The sequence below is a fragment of the Convolutriloba macropyga genome, chromosome 14, assembly GCF_964194025.1.
Source record: "Convolutriloba macropyga chromosome 14, txConMacr16.3, whole genome shotgun sequence".
NCBI classification, from domain to species: Eukaryota; Metazoa; Xenacoelomorpha; order Acoela; family Convolutidae; genus Convolutriloba; species Convolutriloba macropyga.
In genome coordinates this window covers 39,460,673-39,475,010 of record NC_134481.1, presented here as the reverse complement: position 1 = coordinate 39,475,010, position 14,338 = coordinate 39,460,673, and the positions used below count along the sequence as shown (strand labels likewise).

Sequence of the window (14,338 nt, the reverse complement as noted above, 5' to 3'; positions counted from 1 at the left end):
TTATCATAGTAATGTCGATGTACTATTGCTTCAATGTTATTAATGTTATTTGGGAAATAACTCTGCGCATAACGAAACATAGAAAGAAGCTAGCGTTTCTCGTTGGATGAATCTCGAGTTAACATAAATTTTTTGACTACTGTTAAAAGCAATTTTTAAATTAAAAATGTTGGTAAGCTTGTGGTTGTTCCATCCTTTCAGGTCACATATTTTGGTCATGTTTTGTTCCCATATTTTCTAATTTTTTCATCACAATCTCATGGCAAAAACTAAACAGCATCTGACAAACTCAGGCGAGAACGTGAAATGACGAGACAATTGCGCCACGTTACGGGTCCAAAAAAATTGGACATTAGATCCATAAGCTATATGTGTAACAAGGCGTTCCATCTAACAGCTGTGTTCTGGAGCATTGAAAATTTGATTGAGCTCAAGGACAACCCTATTGACGTCTGCAATAGTTGCAAACCAAGAGTTTAAAAAATGAGAATAAATTCTGAGAGCCAAATTGCAAATTAACTGATTTAAGAGAAACTGCTGAGCATATACGAGAACTTCAAGCGCAAATGGAAGCACTCACTAAGAAAGTTAAAGTCCATTAGTATTATAGCAAATTTTCAAACAGAAGTAAAAAAACTGCAAATACATACAAGCACCGCCTCGATGCCTTGAAACCAAGAAATTTGAAATTAATACCAGGGAAATCTACATTATGAATCAGCTTTAGAGACATCCCCGAAGAAAACGCAAATCTGCTTCCGCTGTGGCTAGGATCCAGGCTGGCTATTTCCGTTTTTCTCAAAATTGAGGACAGTAAACTAGTCAAGGGACAAAGGCTTTAGAATTACGATCCGGAAAAGGCTTTCCCTAGATCATTGCTGATCAGCACCAAAAACCCATTTAGTCGAAATCTTATCTAACCAGCGTGGAACGCTCAAGGTCCACAATCGCTGGCAGAAAGCAGTCTACTGAAACCCTTAAATTAATACTGCATAAGCAAAAAGTCATAAAGAATGCTTAAATAGTTCTGATATAATGCCTAAATTAAAAAGAAAATTCTGAAGACAGTCAAGAAAGATACTTCAAAACATATATTAGATCGTAATCTAACAGTGGATTTGTTTGAGAATGTAAATTGGATACCATTTGAAAGAAAAAGTCAATCTGCCAAAATGAATCAAGTGATCCGGAAGACGGGTTTTTACAACCAATATTGTCAATATTTACCTTCAACACTAGATGTTTAGATCCTAGATATAAATAGAAGAACCACGTTTGCAAAGGGTGTTATCGCCCATCATTTTGATCTTATTCGTTCTACATAAGCTACCTCAAGACATTCGGTCATCCGCATCATTCCTGAAAATTATGTATTTTGAAACGGTGGACCAAGCACTGACAGAAAAAACAATTTTGGGGCCTGCAAATTGCTGTTAAACAATCATTTCTCGTCAAAATTTCGAGCTGCAAATTGAGGAATTTGATTTTGTTTATCAAGATATCAACAAAAACAGGGCCTAAAATTTTGATTTATAATATTTACACTGCGCCATGCCCTGAGCCCTGTCAGTGGAAGTTAATTGAAAGTGAAAGTTAAGTGAATGCTCCTTGAACTTTACGTGTGACTTGATTATTTCCCAAAAAAGTGGTACCCCATGACTTTTCATGTGATAATTCTGGCTAGTTGATAAATTGTGAATTTCAGGCGAATATAGTGAATCAGCGTTTGTATAACAGTTAACAGTTTTTAGAGCATAAAACAGTTGAAACGGTAATCTCATGTTTTACAAACTAAAATCTGCCTGTAAGCTCATCTGCGAAATACGTTTTTAAGCGAACCGACTTGGAGTAGTTGAATTTAAAGGATTTCAGCAGGCCATTTTGAACCGTTTATTATAGTAATGTCGATGTACTGTTGCTTCAATGTTATTAATGTTATTTGGGAATTTACTCTGCGCATAACGAAACATAGAAAGAAGCTAGCGTTTCTCGTTGGATGAATCTCGAGTTAAAATAAATTTTTTGACAACTGTTAAAAGAAATGTTTAAAATAAAAAATGTTGGTAAAATTGTGGTTTTTCCATCCTTTCAAGTCGGAAACGTGATAATTGTTTGTTCAATTACGAGCATATCCGAATATAAGATTAGTTAGTTATGGGCGGTTTAACTTTTACTTTTTTCTATCATTTGAATATTAAAGATTTATCAGAATTTAATTATTTTGTTCTTTTTTCCAATATATCAGAAACTCTGATGCATATTTAATCGATTTGCACAATAAAAAACAGGACCTTTTTAGCAATCACTTAGAAATAGGTGAACAGCTAATAAGCAATTTGTGAACTGATCGTTCAATTATAGCGTTGCCAAGATAATAATATCTTAAATTTTTAACTTTAAAAGTGGTGATTGATTTTCGAACAGTGAGTGGATGAGATCAGGTTGTTATGAATAAACGATAGTTAAAATTTCGTCTAACTAACACCTCGGAAACTACCACAATTCCTTATGAAAACAAATTTTATCTAATATTTTCGTTAAGTTGCTTTGGTGAGCTATGATTTTCCCTTTTTTCCTATAACGGCTATACAGCGTTCATCTTGCCGTTACGGTGACTGCGAATTTTCCTCTCTGCGATCGTGTTTTGGATCATTTAGAATACAAGTATACATCTTTGGTACCCTTGCCTTTCTGTTTTATATATCTGTAAAAAACGACCTCAAAGTAATGGCTTGAAAAATGTGAGTCTTTCACCGCTGTATATTTTGATTATTACTTACCCTCTGGAATAACAACAGAAAGTTCCTCTGCCTAGTTTTCAAAATGAGAAACATTGAGGGTATTACGTTGATGAAGAGGTTACTGCTCTTCAGTTCTTTATATTTTCTCCAAGTTACCAATTATCAAGAAAAGCTTTTGAACAAATATTGCATAAGCATTCGAGTTGATACAATTTTGGTCGTTTTTTAGAAAATTTCAGTTTTTATGGAAATCGATGTACTCACCATGTACCATGTGATAGGAGAATTGGAGGTTATTGGAATATTTTTTTGTATGAAATCTAAAATTCCTTCAATGTATAAAAACATGCCTTCAATGTTAAGGTTAAGTAACAATGCAGTGCTGTCTTTTGTTTTCTGGGGAAATCTCAACCTTCCGTTTTTTATGGAATAAAACAAGATTTTTATCTGCGGAATGAGTTGCTGGTCAGATCTACTGCTTATCAATTTTCGTTCAATTTATAACTTTTCGACTTTTTGATTATTGCGCTACCTGAGTTTCTTGTTCTGAGGAAGAAGGTTCTATTTGTGTGTTCATTTTCTTCAAGCATTCAACTTAGCGGTTAATTTTATAATTAGCAGAAATCCTATCCTGTATTAAATATGTTGTTAAATTTGATTACCCTTGTCGTCCGAAGTTTGAAGCAATCATTGTAGTCGAGTGTGTTTTTATGGAACAAGGAGGCTCGCTAATGTGCGTTCGCACATAATGTTCTGACCCCGCTCATCCACCTATTGATTTAATTGTCTACCAAATGAAGAGATTAAAAACTTTTCAAAAATTCAATTGTACAACAAACAACTAAGTTAAAAAAAAGCTGGATTAGAGGAGCAATGAGACTTGCCATTTATGAGAGTACTGGACAAGACAAACATAAAAATCAAATAATAGCGAACATTAACTCCACCAACAAAACTCAATAACTATTAAAGAAAAACACTTAACTAAAATATTAACCTCTACTTCATTAGATAAGATCTGAGACCGGTCAACAATGAAACGGGTCGACAAAAAAAAGCAAAATGGGCGAAACCAATTTCAAAATGAATAAAACCTATACGCATCAACCCGGCTCTATACAAAGGTTAATTTATATCTCCTAGTTTATAGGACGCAATTGAGACCTGTCATTATCCATTATGTGAGACGATTTCCAAAAGAACGGAAAGATGAAAAAAATAATTTTAAGAAGAAAGCCGTGTCACAAACGTTAAAACCATAAGCTGTTATTGTAAAACATTAAATATTTTCAATTGCCCAGTTTTCAAAGCCGATTTGGTTATGCCATTAGTCTGATAATGTGGCGAGGAAACAAAAAAATCAGAAAGGCGCAAATATCTAAAATCACATTTCTTGAAAATGCGTAGTACCGAAGCCAAGAAACCATTAGTTGAAAATAAGAAACCATTATAAAAATGGATCTGGGTTAACTAAAAATGGATGTGACCTGTCGTTACAGAGACCGTGCTACAAAATTGACATGTAAAATAAAAGTAACAATGTTCAAAAATCCACTGATTTTAAAACATCAAAATTTTTCAAAAATTGAAAAAACCATAAGCTTTCAACTTAAAGCAAAGATGATTAACTAGCTCTGGAAGACATGTGTGCTTGTTGTTAGTGAAACGGAATCATAAGACGACAAAAAACAACAAATACGGACAGAAATCAAAATTTCACAAACTACTTATCGAAACCCCAATGCTGAAGGCACTAGAACTATGAAACATTGAAAACCGTTAAGAACATCAGATTGAAGAAAACAATTTGAATTGTTAACGAGCGTCTCCATTGATTTTAAATGGTTCTTCTTTGAAAAGGTTCTTTTTGAAAAACACAAAAGAACCTCAAATATTAACCAGTATCGAAAACTCGCGCAAATTTTGTTTCCTTCACTAGAACATCGATGAGCTCTGTCAATAATGAGACCAAGTTACTTCATGACAATAATGGAAAAATTGGGAAGTAAAACGTGTTTTAAAAAAGATTAGTGGAAAATTTATCGAACCGTAAGAGAAAAACTGAAATCATTAAATAGACTCAAACTTCCATTGGATTAATTGAGGCTTTTGATTATCAAGAATATGCCGTAAAACAAAAAGAACGACAATTAAAGGCAAAAACAAAAAATCCAATAAATTTTGGACAACGTTTTCGTTGCCGTTAAAACTGTAAGCTATTCAATGGAATCTTTACAAATGTTCTTTTGCGCATTCTTTCAATGCTAATTGGAGCTTTCCTTAATGTGATAGTTTGAAAAGGGAACAAGTTACAACCTCAAATAGAGGCAAATATGCAAAGCTCTCAAACATTTTGTGCGATTTTGTAGTAAGTAAGCCAAGAAACCTTTAGTTAAGAATAAAACCACAGTAAAGTATTTTTGACTTCACTTGCAATAATTTTTGCACTTTATTTTGAGACTAATCGACATGTGGACAGAAATAAAATAAAAAAGTGACCAACTTCAAAACTCTACCAACATTTTCTTATAGTATAATGAAAGTTCTATCAGGCATTAGATAACGACTGAAAGCATTTTATGGGTTCACCTATGGATCCTAAGGAGCGGAATTGGAACTTTTATTAATAAGAAGAAGTCATGGAGCAGCAAAAAGTTTGACAAATGCACAACAAAAGAAATCAACACATTGTCAAATTCATAAGAACTATGAGCTTCTATCTGAGCTTCCTCTTCAGACATAGTATATATTCATTTGACCTCATTTTGTTGTCAATAAGATCTGTTTTCAATCGGTTTTTGATTTGAAATCATTCTCGTCTGTAATCAAAATAAAAACAAAAATATTTCGACTAGATTTTGTTTTGCGTCCAACAAAAACTGTTAACTGTTCCATTCGTTTGCCAAAAAGTTCAATTAGTAAATGAAATATCAGTAAACTAAAAATAAATGATGCATTTTGTATAATTATTGAGTTAATTTTCCAAAAACCGGCAGTTTTTTTAATTCTATATGACTCCTATAGGAAAAGGAAGTACAGCTGGCCCTTTCTTGCAGTTTTCAAAGATTATGGCAGCAGATGTTAGGTCTTTACTGCCCGCATACTGAAACAAAGTGGGATAAAAGGCGTATTTGGAGGAGGCATTTTTGATTTAAAAAAGTCTTGAAATGCAAAAAATTTAGCAAAATTGTTAACCAAAAGACCCGCATAAAACCAATCGACAAACCAATTGAAGTAAAACCAATAACATTTTTATTAACAAATTTAACTTGGGGAATTCTTGGTGAAATTGGCAAAAATTTGGTCAAAAAATACGGAAAATGTAAATCAAAACAACGGAATTCATCTAATCTTCATAAAACTTGAAACCTCGATAACTCTCCGTGAAATATGATAATTAGAATTTTTTTATTCCATGTTTTACGCTGGTGGGGGGGGGGGGGGGCTTTCTTCCAGTCTCAACTCTCTACGATGAGTAGTATATCGATCGGCCAAAATTGACTAAACAAAAAAAACCCTTTGAGTATATACTTCATCCCACCACAAGTGCTTCATAACAATAATTTTGCTAAAATTATTTGTCAATAATAACCTCACAACGTCCGTGAAATATGATAACTCTCCGTGAAATATGATAATTAGAATTTTTTTATTCCATGTTTTACGCTGGTGGGGGGGCTTTCTTCCAGTCTCAACTCTCTACGATGAGTAGTATATCGATCGGCCAAAATTGACTGAACAAAAAAAACCCTTTGAGTATATACTTCATCCCACCACAAGTGCTTCATAACAATAATTTTGCTTGACCGCATTTGAGTGATGAAAATTGTTGTTCTCCCATTCAAAATTTCAAGCAGGTCATCTCGATTGGCAGCTGAAGGGCTCCGAAATTTTTTTTTCTCTAAAATTATTTGTCAATAATAACCTCACAACGTCATTTAAAGCCCTTAATTGAACTTAGTCTACTTTATTTTATACGAATTAACTTGATGTATTTAGTGAACCTTATTTTCCTTTGACGATTAACTAAAAGTCTCTTAATGTTTTTCAGCATGTTAGTTTTCTAACACAGATTTGATCAAACTGTTCGATCTATTTTCAGCTACAGGCCTTGAAAACCGATTAGGTCAATTAGACCTATTAGTTTTGTCTCTGTTGGCTTGTTATACGTGCTTTTTGTAAAAAAAATTGCTGTGTGCTCGCTCATTTATGATTTTACGACATTTGCTGTAAAAGCATTGCGTGGTATTGTTTTTAGCCTAACCGTAAACAATTGTTATTATTATTGGTTATTTTAAGATCGCTGTTACACCTCAACCAGTCTGTTAGTTGAATTTACAGATTGATGTAAATGAAGCATTATAAGCATGTCGTTTCAAAACTGAGTTGATGATCTCTTTGGGTGCCTTGAGGAACAGCTTCACCCATTTAGTATCATACATGGCCAGGGGAGGGGGAGATGGAGGGGAAGACCAGCTCTCAACCCTCAAAGAGTCATTGGTCCATTGTGTCCTACAGGTAACTGATGAACAAAAATTGAAGTTTGATAACAATCCTGATGTCATTGTTGACAAGAAAGTGAACTTGCAAAATACGTACGCAATATGCGAACTTGTGATTTGCAAGATACATATGCTGTGTGTAAGGAAGTAGTGAGAGCTTTACATGTATCAGAGAAAGAGAGAAAGAATTTATTAATCCATTTCCATGACAAGTTTAACTCAATTTAAGGTTAAAGCGAGATCCCTCAGATCCTCTGTTCGGTTTGACCTTAGATCATGACAGTACTAGTTATAGTAGGAGACTTGACTTACTTTTTAAGAATATTGCAAAATAAATCATTGTGCTGTGTGATGAAAACAAATTTGTAATGTAACAGAAAAATTTTAGCACAAAGTTTTAACAAACATGAATAGCATGAGAGACGGCACTAGGGATGTAAAGTGGAGAATGATTAGAACTATAAGAATTTGACAAAGAATAATGAAAAATCACTAAATTTAACCAATTTGATGCTCATCAAAGTTAAACCATGTACCAAACAGCGCTGCCTCTTTCCTAAATCGTATCCAGGTATGACGTCATAATTCATAATCGAAACCTATTTAATCAATATCTTATTAAGACATTCCAAGATGCAGCAAGAGTAGTAAATAATAAGAGCGTTAAGAGCGGGGGGTATTCATGCGATACTAAACATGGGAATATAGGGAGTGATCATGAGTGGGCATTCCTAGGATCTTAAATATGTGATTTCAGGAGGTCATGGTGAGAGGTTGATCCAGTGATACTTAAACATGGGAATATAGGGGGGTGATATTAATTGGGTCTTTTACGAAACTTAAACATGGGAATATAGGGGGGTTTTTTAGGTGGGTATTTTTTTACGATACTTAAGCATGGGAATATAGGGAGTGATCGCCAAGTGGGCATTCCTGGGATCCTGAACGTGTGCGTATAGGGCTTTATGCTGGGTGGGTAATAAAACGATACTTAAACATGGGAATATAGGGGGTTTTTAAATGGATATTTTTTTACGTTTGGTTGGATTAAATTGCAATTTCTTTCTCAATATTTTTTGTTTTCTATGTATCTACCTCTTTGCTTTACAACAAAAATTGGATGTTTAGGTGTCATTTCTTAAGGAGCGCTCAATGGCAACGATTGCAACGTTAGATTTGAAAAGTATTCACGAGCTATATCTTGAAATGAAAAAAGAATATTCAGGGTATAGTGAAAGATATCTGTATTTCTTAGCAACTTGTTTTTTCCTGGATCCTGATCTGGATGTGGATATTACGTTGAAGTTAAGACCCTATGGTGCTCTCATTGGCATTGACAATTCTACACTTGACAAATAATTCAAATCATACAAAATTTTAAGATTGCATGCTATTCTCCATGACGCTTCCGGTTTTGTCTTTGAACACAGCGGAAAAGGACCAGGTTATTCTTACGTCTTGCCCTATCCAGTTACAAATGAGTATCTCGGTCACGTGACAGGCATAGCTTTCTGCCTCTATGTGAAGACTTTTAAGAAAAAATTTGTTCAGTTTATTGGAATGTTGAAAATACGACCAGTTCTTGATATTGAAGGCTTTCGACATAAAAAATCGGGTTTTATCAAAGAGCTTTCTGTATGTACTCATAATTACAGCGATACAGTTTCTTTCCGACCGCCAAGTTCCTTCAATTTACTTTCCCCAAGTGAACAAAAGTCTTACCAGTGGGTTTCAAAATTTCTTCATGGTTTGGCTTGGGAGAGCGGAGATTATCCGTATTGCTATTTGCAGCAAATTATTCAAACCTCGTTTTCCCTTTGCCAAATTTTTTGCAAAAGGAACTGAAAAAGCGGACACTTTGAAGAAATTACTCCAAAGAGAAGTTATCAATTTGGAGACGTTGTTATGTCCAAAGGTTGAAAACCAAAAATTATATCGCGACATACGAGTTTGTGAATTACATGCAGTAAGCTGTCCCAAACGACAAAGAAGCAGACACTGTGCTACTAAGAAGGCCAAATTGTTTTACCAGTGGCTGACTAACGAGTCGTCGTTTGGAAAAATTAACTCCATCTCTCCTTCAAGTGAATTTGTCTCCAAATTTGATAGTTTACAGTTACATAACGGCTGAAGACCAGCTAACCGTTACATTTGTTAAAGAAGAGAAAGTTGATAGTCGTGGTCAAACTGTGCTAAGGAAGCAGCAAGTTACCTGTACTGACACAGAAATAGAAACACTGAAAAAGTACCTTTCCCTCGTGGAGTATTTCAAATTATACCATGTCTATGCAAGAGAAAGCGCGAAGACTGAAACTAACCCCTTTACCTATGCCCAAGCATGCAGTACCAGTTCAGATATCTCTAACAGATGAAATTCTTCCGGCTGAAATCAAGAAGAGCATCAGAGACAACAACGTAGAGTCAGTTGTGTTCAGAGATAAAACTGACAATGTGAATGCAAACTACTATTGCTTGCCAAAAAACTGATGAAAACTCGCAATTTGTTCGTTATGAAATTTTTATTGTCAATTAATTTTGCATGAGCTTTGGCTTCAATTGATTGTTTAATTCGAAAAACTGTTCCAAATGAACCAACCCGAGGACAACATTGACGCTGGAGGAGCTATAACTGACTTATTTTTTTACGCAAATTTTCATAATAGTTTTTTTATAGGGTTTTCTTTCAAATTGGTGGTTTTTAAACTCGATTGTGAAGAATCAATTTTCTGGTTTTCACTCCTCTCTTGCACAGTTGGATAAGCTCTACCTAACCCGAAACTATGAATAAAATAATTTCAACTACCGATAGACTTTTCATGTCTGTTTGTGGCCCCTCATGTTGTGGAAAAACTGAATTGATTTCCAAAATGTTGCTTCAAAACACCTTCTCACCCAAGTTTGAATCAATATTTTATTTCTACCAGCATGACCAACCTAAATTTCAGTTCATTGAGAGAAAAATAAACATTCAATTTATAAAGTTTTCCAGTTTTGAGCAAATATCAGAACTAGATGATTGTCTTTTGGTATTTGACGATTCATGTGAAAAAATTTTTAATGATAAAGAGTTTTCTAAATTAGCGACAGCTGGACGTCATAAAAAATCAGTGTGATTTACGTGAAGCACAGCTTGTTTCAACAGAGCAAGTGGTCCAGAACGATTGATGATAATACAACACACATTGTTTTATTTAAATGGCCTCGTGATGTTCAACAAATTGGTTTAACTGGTCGACAACTCAACAACACACAATTTTTGAGAGAAAGTTACGAGTTAGCAAGAAAGCAACCTTTTGGTCATTTATTAACTGATCTAGACACAAAAACTTCAGACGCATTACGTTACTCCTCTAATATTGTGCCTCCAGGCCCCTCAATTTTTTCTTACCTTCAGCAAAAGCTGTTATTACAAATCTAGCCGATGAAAGAGAAAGAAGTATGTATGCTTCAGCAAATGCTACAAGTATCGGATATCAAGTTAAAAAAGTTAATCAACTCAGCTACAAAAAAGTTTATTTATTTTCTCTGCGAATGCTTCCGGAACGTAGTTAATGGTAACGTTCCCATTAAGAGAAACTTGATAGAAACTGAAGAAAGTTCATTCAGAAAAGTTTTATCTATACAGACAAGTTTCAAGGCAAAAAAGAAAATTTTTGTAAGAGAAATAGAACTAGTGAAAAATGTTAGCTTTGCTTGTTATCTATACTTGAAAAAACCATAATGCATGCAAAAGAATTCGTTCTCATTCCGAAGCGAATGTTCATGTCGAAACAACCATTAAAAAGCGAAATTCTCGACAGTCAGCCTATAGAAACAAAGCAGCTCAGTTAAAACACATGCAAAGAAATATGCCAAGTTCTGAGGGCAGCGTTGAAAGAGCAGACGGAGTAGTTCAAACAGAGCCTGTGTTAACTGAGCGGGAAAAAGAAGAAGAGCCCGAAAAAATGGATTTGATTAGTGATGAAAGCGAAATTGCTCCAGTTGTCACAAAAAACCGGAAAGTGCCCCCGCAACCTTTGAATCAATAATGGCACTAGTGAAACTGAAAGAAAAACACAAAATCCAAAGTGCAGAAATCTTGCTGGATCTTATCCTCCAATCAGAAGCAGTAACAATTGGAGAGGAAAGCAAGTTACTATACATCAATCAAGAACCAACAAGTGTACAAGTCTCCCAATTTTTGTATGATCTACAACAACCTACTAAAAAAATTGATCAATCAGAATACTCCCAAATTTTAGCTGTTCTTCCCATTGAGCCTGAACTTGTTGCAAACTTTTACGCAAAGCAAATTATACAAGCCTATGAAAGTGAACAAGAATTCTTCCCAACCCAACAAAGTCCACAATCAGGAAGTGGTAACCCAAAACAAGCCACAACAGGAAAAAATGACAAAATCAAAAAGACAAACAAAAAGAGAGCGAACAGAAAAAATGGGATTCCTTCTTCTGAAAAACCTTGGAGCAACTTTTTTCAAAAGGCCCTGCTTCTTTTGGTAGCCCAAAGCGACTTCATACACACAGCAAAATGTCAATGGCTAAAGTGAAGTCATATTTAGAAACAAAACCGTCCTTCACAAAATACCGCTCAATTCGTTTAAAGTTTCCAAGACTAAGAGTCATTGTAAAGGACATTAATGAAATTTGGTCGCTGGATTTAGCTCATGTTGATAAACTTGCAAAGTACAATCGAGATGTCAAATACCTTCTGGTAGCAGTTGACTGTCTGTCACGATATCTAAGAGTGGAACCAATGAAAACGACAAATGCAACAGAGGCAGCGCAAGCATTCAAAAAATTGATCAAGTACAAACAACCATTAAAGGTATGGGTTGATGATGGTAAAGAGTTTCTTGGAGCTTTCAAAAGCTTGTGTGAGAAAAAGGGACTCATTTATATAGCACTTTTAGTGAAAAAAAGTCTGCTTTTGCAGAGAGAAACATTCACTCGCTTAAAAAAATCATCTGCAGATACCTTGAAGAAAAGTGGACTTACTCTTATATTGATAAATTGGATCAGTTTGTGAACACAATTAATTCACTTGTTAACCTAGTCACGAAACTTGTCCCCAACAAAGTTACAAAGAAATATGTACCAAGACTGGTCTCCCTAAGTGCTCAAACAAGTATCCTTCAAAAACCCAAGTTTTATATCGGAGAATTTGTTAGAATTGTCAAAAAGGACGAAGCGTTCAGAAAAGGATACAAACAATCCTTTACTGACGAGGTATATGAGATTTTAGATATTCCGACATTGTCACCGCCAACCTACTCTATTATTGACGCAAACAAAGAAAAAATAGAGGGTAAATTCTATCAGCCAGAATTACAACTGGTTCGTGGACGCAGCAAATAAAATGGCGCGCAATCAATTTGAAGATGAGTTCAATGTACACGTTATATCGTCTGCATCGATGCAAATATTCAAATCGAATACTCTAGCGTCATTTCGATTGGAGGCGATTGGAGGGTAGCGTTAATTGAAATTGTTTTTCCAACGAGTTTTCTTAATTAGCGACAGCTGGACGTCATAAAAAATCAGTGTGATTTACGTGAAGCACAGCTTGTTTCAACAGAGCAAGTGGTCCAGAACGATTGATGATAATACAACACACATTGTTTTATTTAAATGGCCTCGTGATGTTCAACAAATTGGTTTAACTGGTCGACAACTCAACAACACACAATTTTTGAGAGAAAGTTACGAGTTAGCAAGAAAGCAACCTTTTGGTCATTTAATAACTGATCTAGACACAAAAACTTCAGACGCATTACGTTACTCCTCTAATATTGTGCCTCCAGGCCCCTCAATTTTTTCTTACCTTCAGCAAAAGCTGTTATTACAAATCTAGCCGATGAAAGAGAAAGAAGTATGTATGCTTCAGCAAATGCTACAAGTATCGGATATCAAGTTAAAAAAGTTAATCAACTCAGCTACAAAAAAGTTTATTTGTTTTCTCTGCGAATGCTTCCGGAACGTAGTTAATGGTAACGTTCCCATTAAGAGAAACTTGATAGAAACTGAAGAAAGTTCATTCAGAAATGTTTTATCTATACAGACAAGTTTCAAGGCAAAAAAGAAAATTTTTTGTAAGAGAAATAGAACTAGTGAAAAATGGTAGCTTTGCTTGTTATCTGTACTTGAAAAAACCATAATGCATGCAAAAGAATTCGTTCTCATTCCGAAGCGAATGTTCATGTCGAAACAACCATTAAAAAGCGAAATTCTCGACAGTCAGCCTATAGAAACAAAGCAGCTCAGTTAAAACACATGCAAAGAAATATGCCAAGTTCTGAAGGCAGCGTTGAAAGAGCAGACGGAGTAGTTCAAACAGAGCCTGTGTTAACTGAGCGGGAAAAAGAAGTAGAAGAGCCCGAAAAAATGGATTTGATTAGTGATGAAAGCGAAATTGATCCAGTTGTCACAAAAAACCGGAAAGTGCCCCCGCAACCTTTGAATCAATAATGGCACTAGTGAAACTGAAAGAAAAACACAAAATCCAAAGTGCAGAAATCTTGCTGGATCTTATCCTCCAATCAGAAGCAGTAACAATTGGAGAGGAAAGCAAGTTACTATACATCAATCAAGAACCAACAAGTGTACAAGTCTCCCAATTTTTGTATGATCTACAACAACCTACTAAAAAAATTGATCAATCAGAATACTCCCAAATTTTAGCTGTTCTTCCCATTGAGCCTGAACTTGTTGCAAACTTTTACGCAAAGCAAATTATACAAGCCTATGAAAGTGAACAAGAATTCTTCCCAACCCAACAAAGTCCACAATCAGGAAGTGGTAACCCAAAACAAGCCACAACAGGAAAAAATGACAAAATCAAAAAGACAAACAAAAAAGAGAGCGAACAGAAAAAATGGGATTCCTTCTTCTGAGAGAAAAACCTTGGAGCAACTTTTTTCAAAAGGCCCTGCTTCTTTTGGTAGCCCAAAGCGACTTCATACACACAGCAAAATGTCAATGGCTAAAGTGAAGTCATATTTAGAAACAAAACCGTCCTTCACAAAATACCGCTCAATTCGTTTAAAGTTTCCAAGACTAAGAGTCATTGTAAAGGACATTAATGAAATTTGGTCGCTGG

The 14,338-nt window shown here is 35.0% G+C and overlaps 2 protein-coding genes across 2 annotated transcripts in view; both read left to right on the top strand.

Annotated features, from left to right (window-relative positions):
* LOC142353219 (uncharacterized) overlaps nt 1–14,338 on the top strand; it is a 511,758-nt gene that overhangs the window by 272,241 nt on the left and 225,179 nt on the right. The gene's annotated exons all lie outside the window — the stretch shown is intronic.
* The window catches only part of LOC142352982 (uncharacterized), a 63,978-nt gene continuing 56,541 nt past the window's right edge, over nt 6,902–14,338 (top strand). The window contains exon 1 of the mRNA XM_075405150.1: nt 6,902–7,259. Within this exon, the coding sequence (XP_075261265.1) occupies nt 7,131–7,259 (129 nt within the window). The 5' untranslated portion in view covers nt 6,902–7,130. The remainder of the gene's footprint in view (nt 7,260–14,338) is intronic.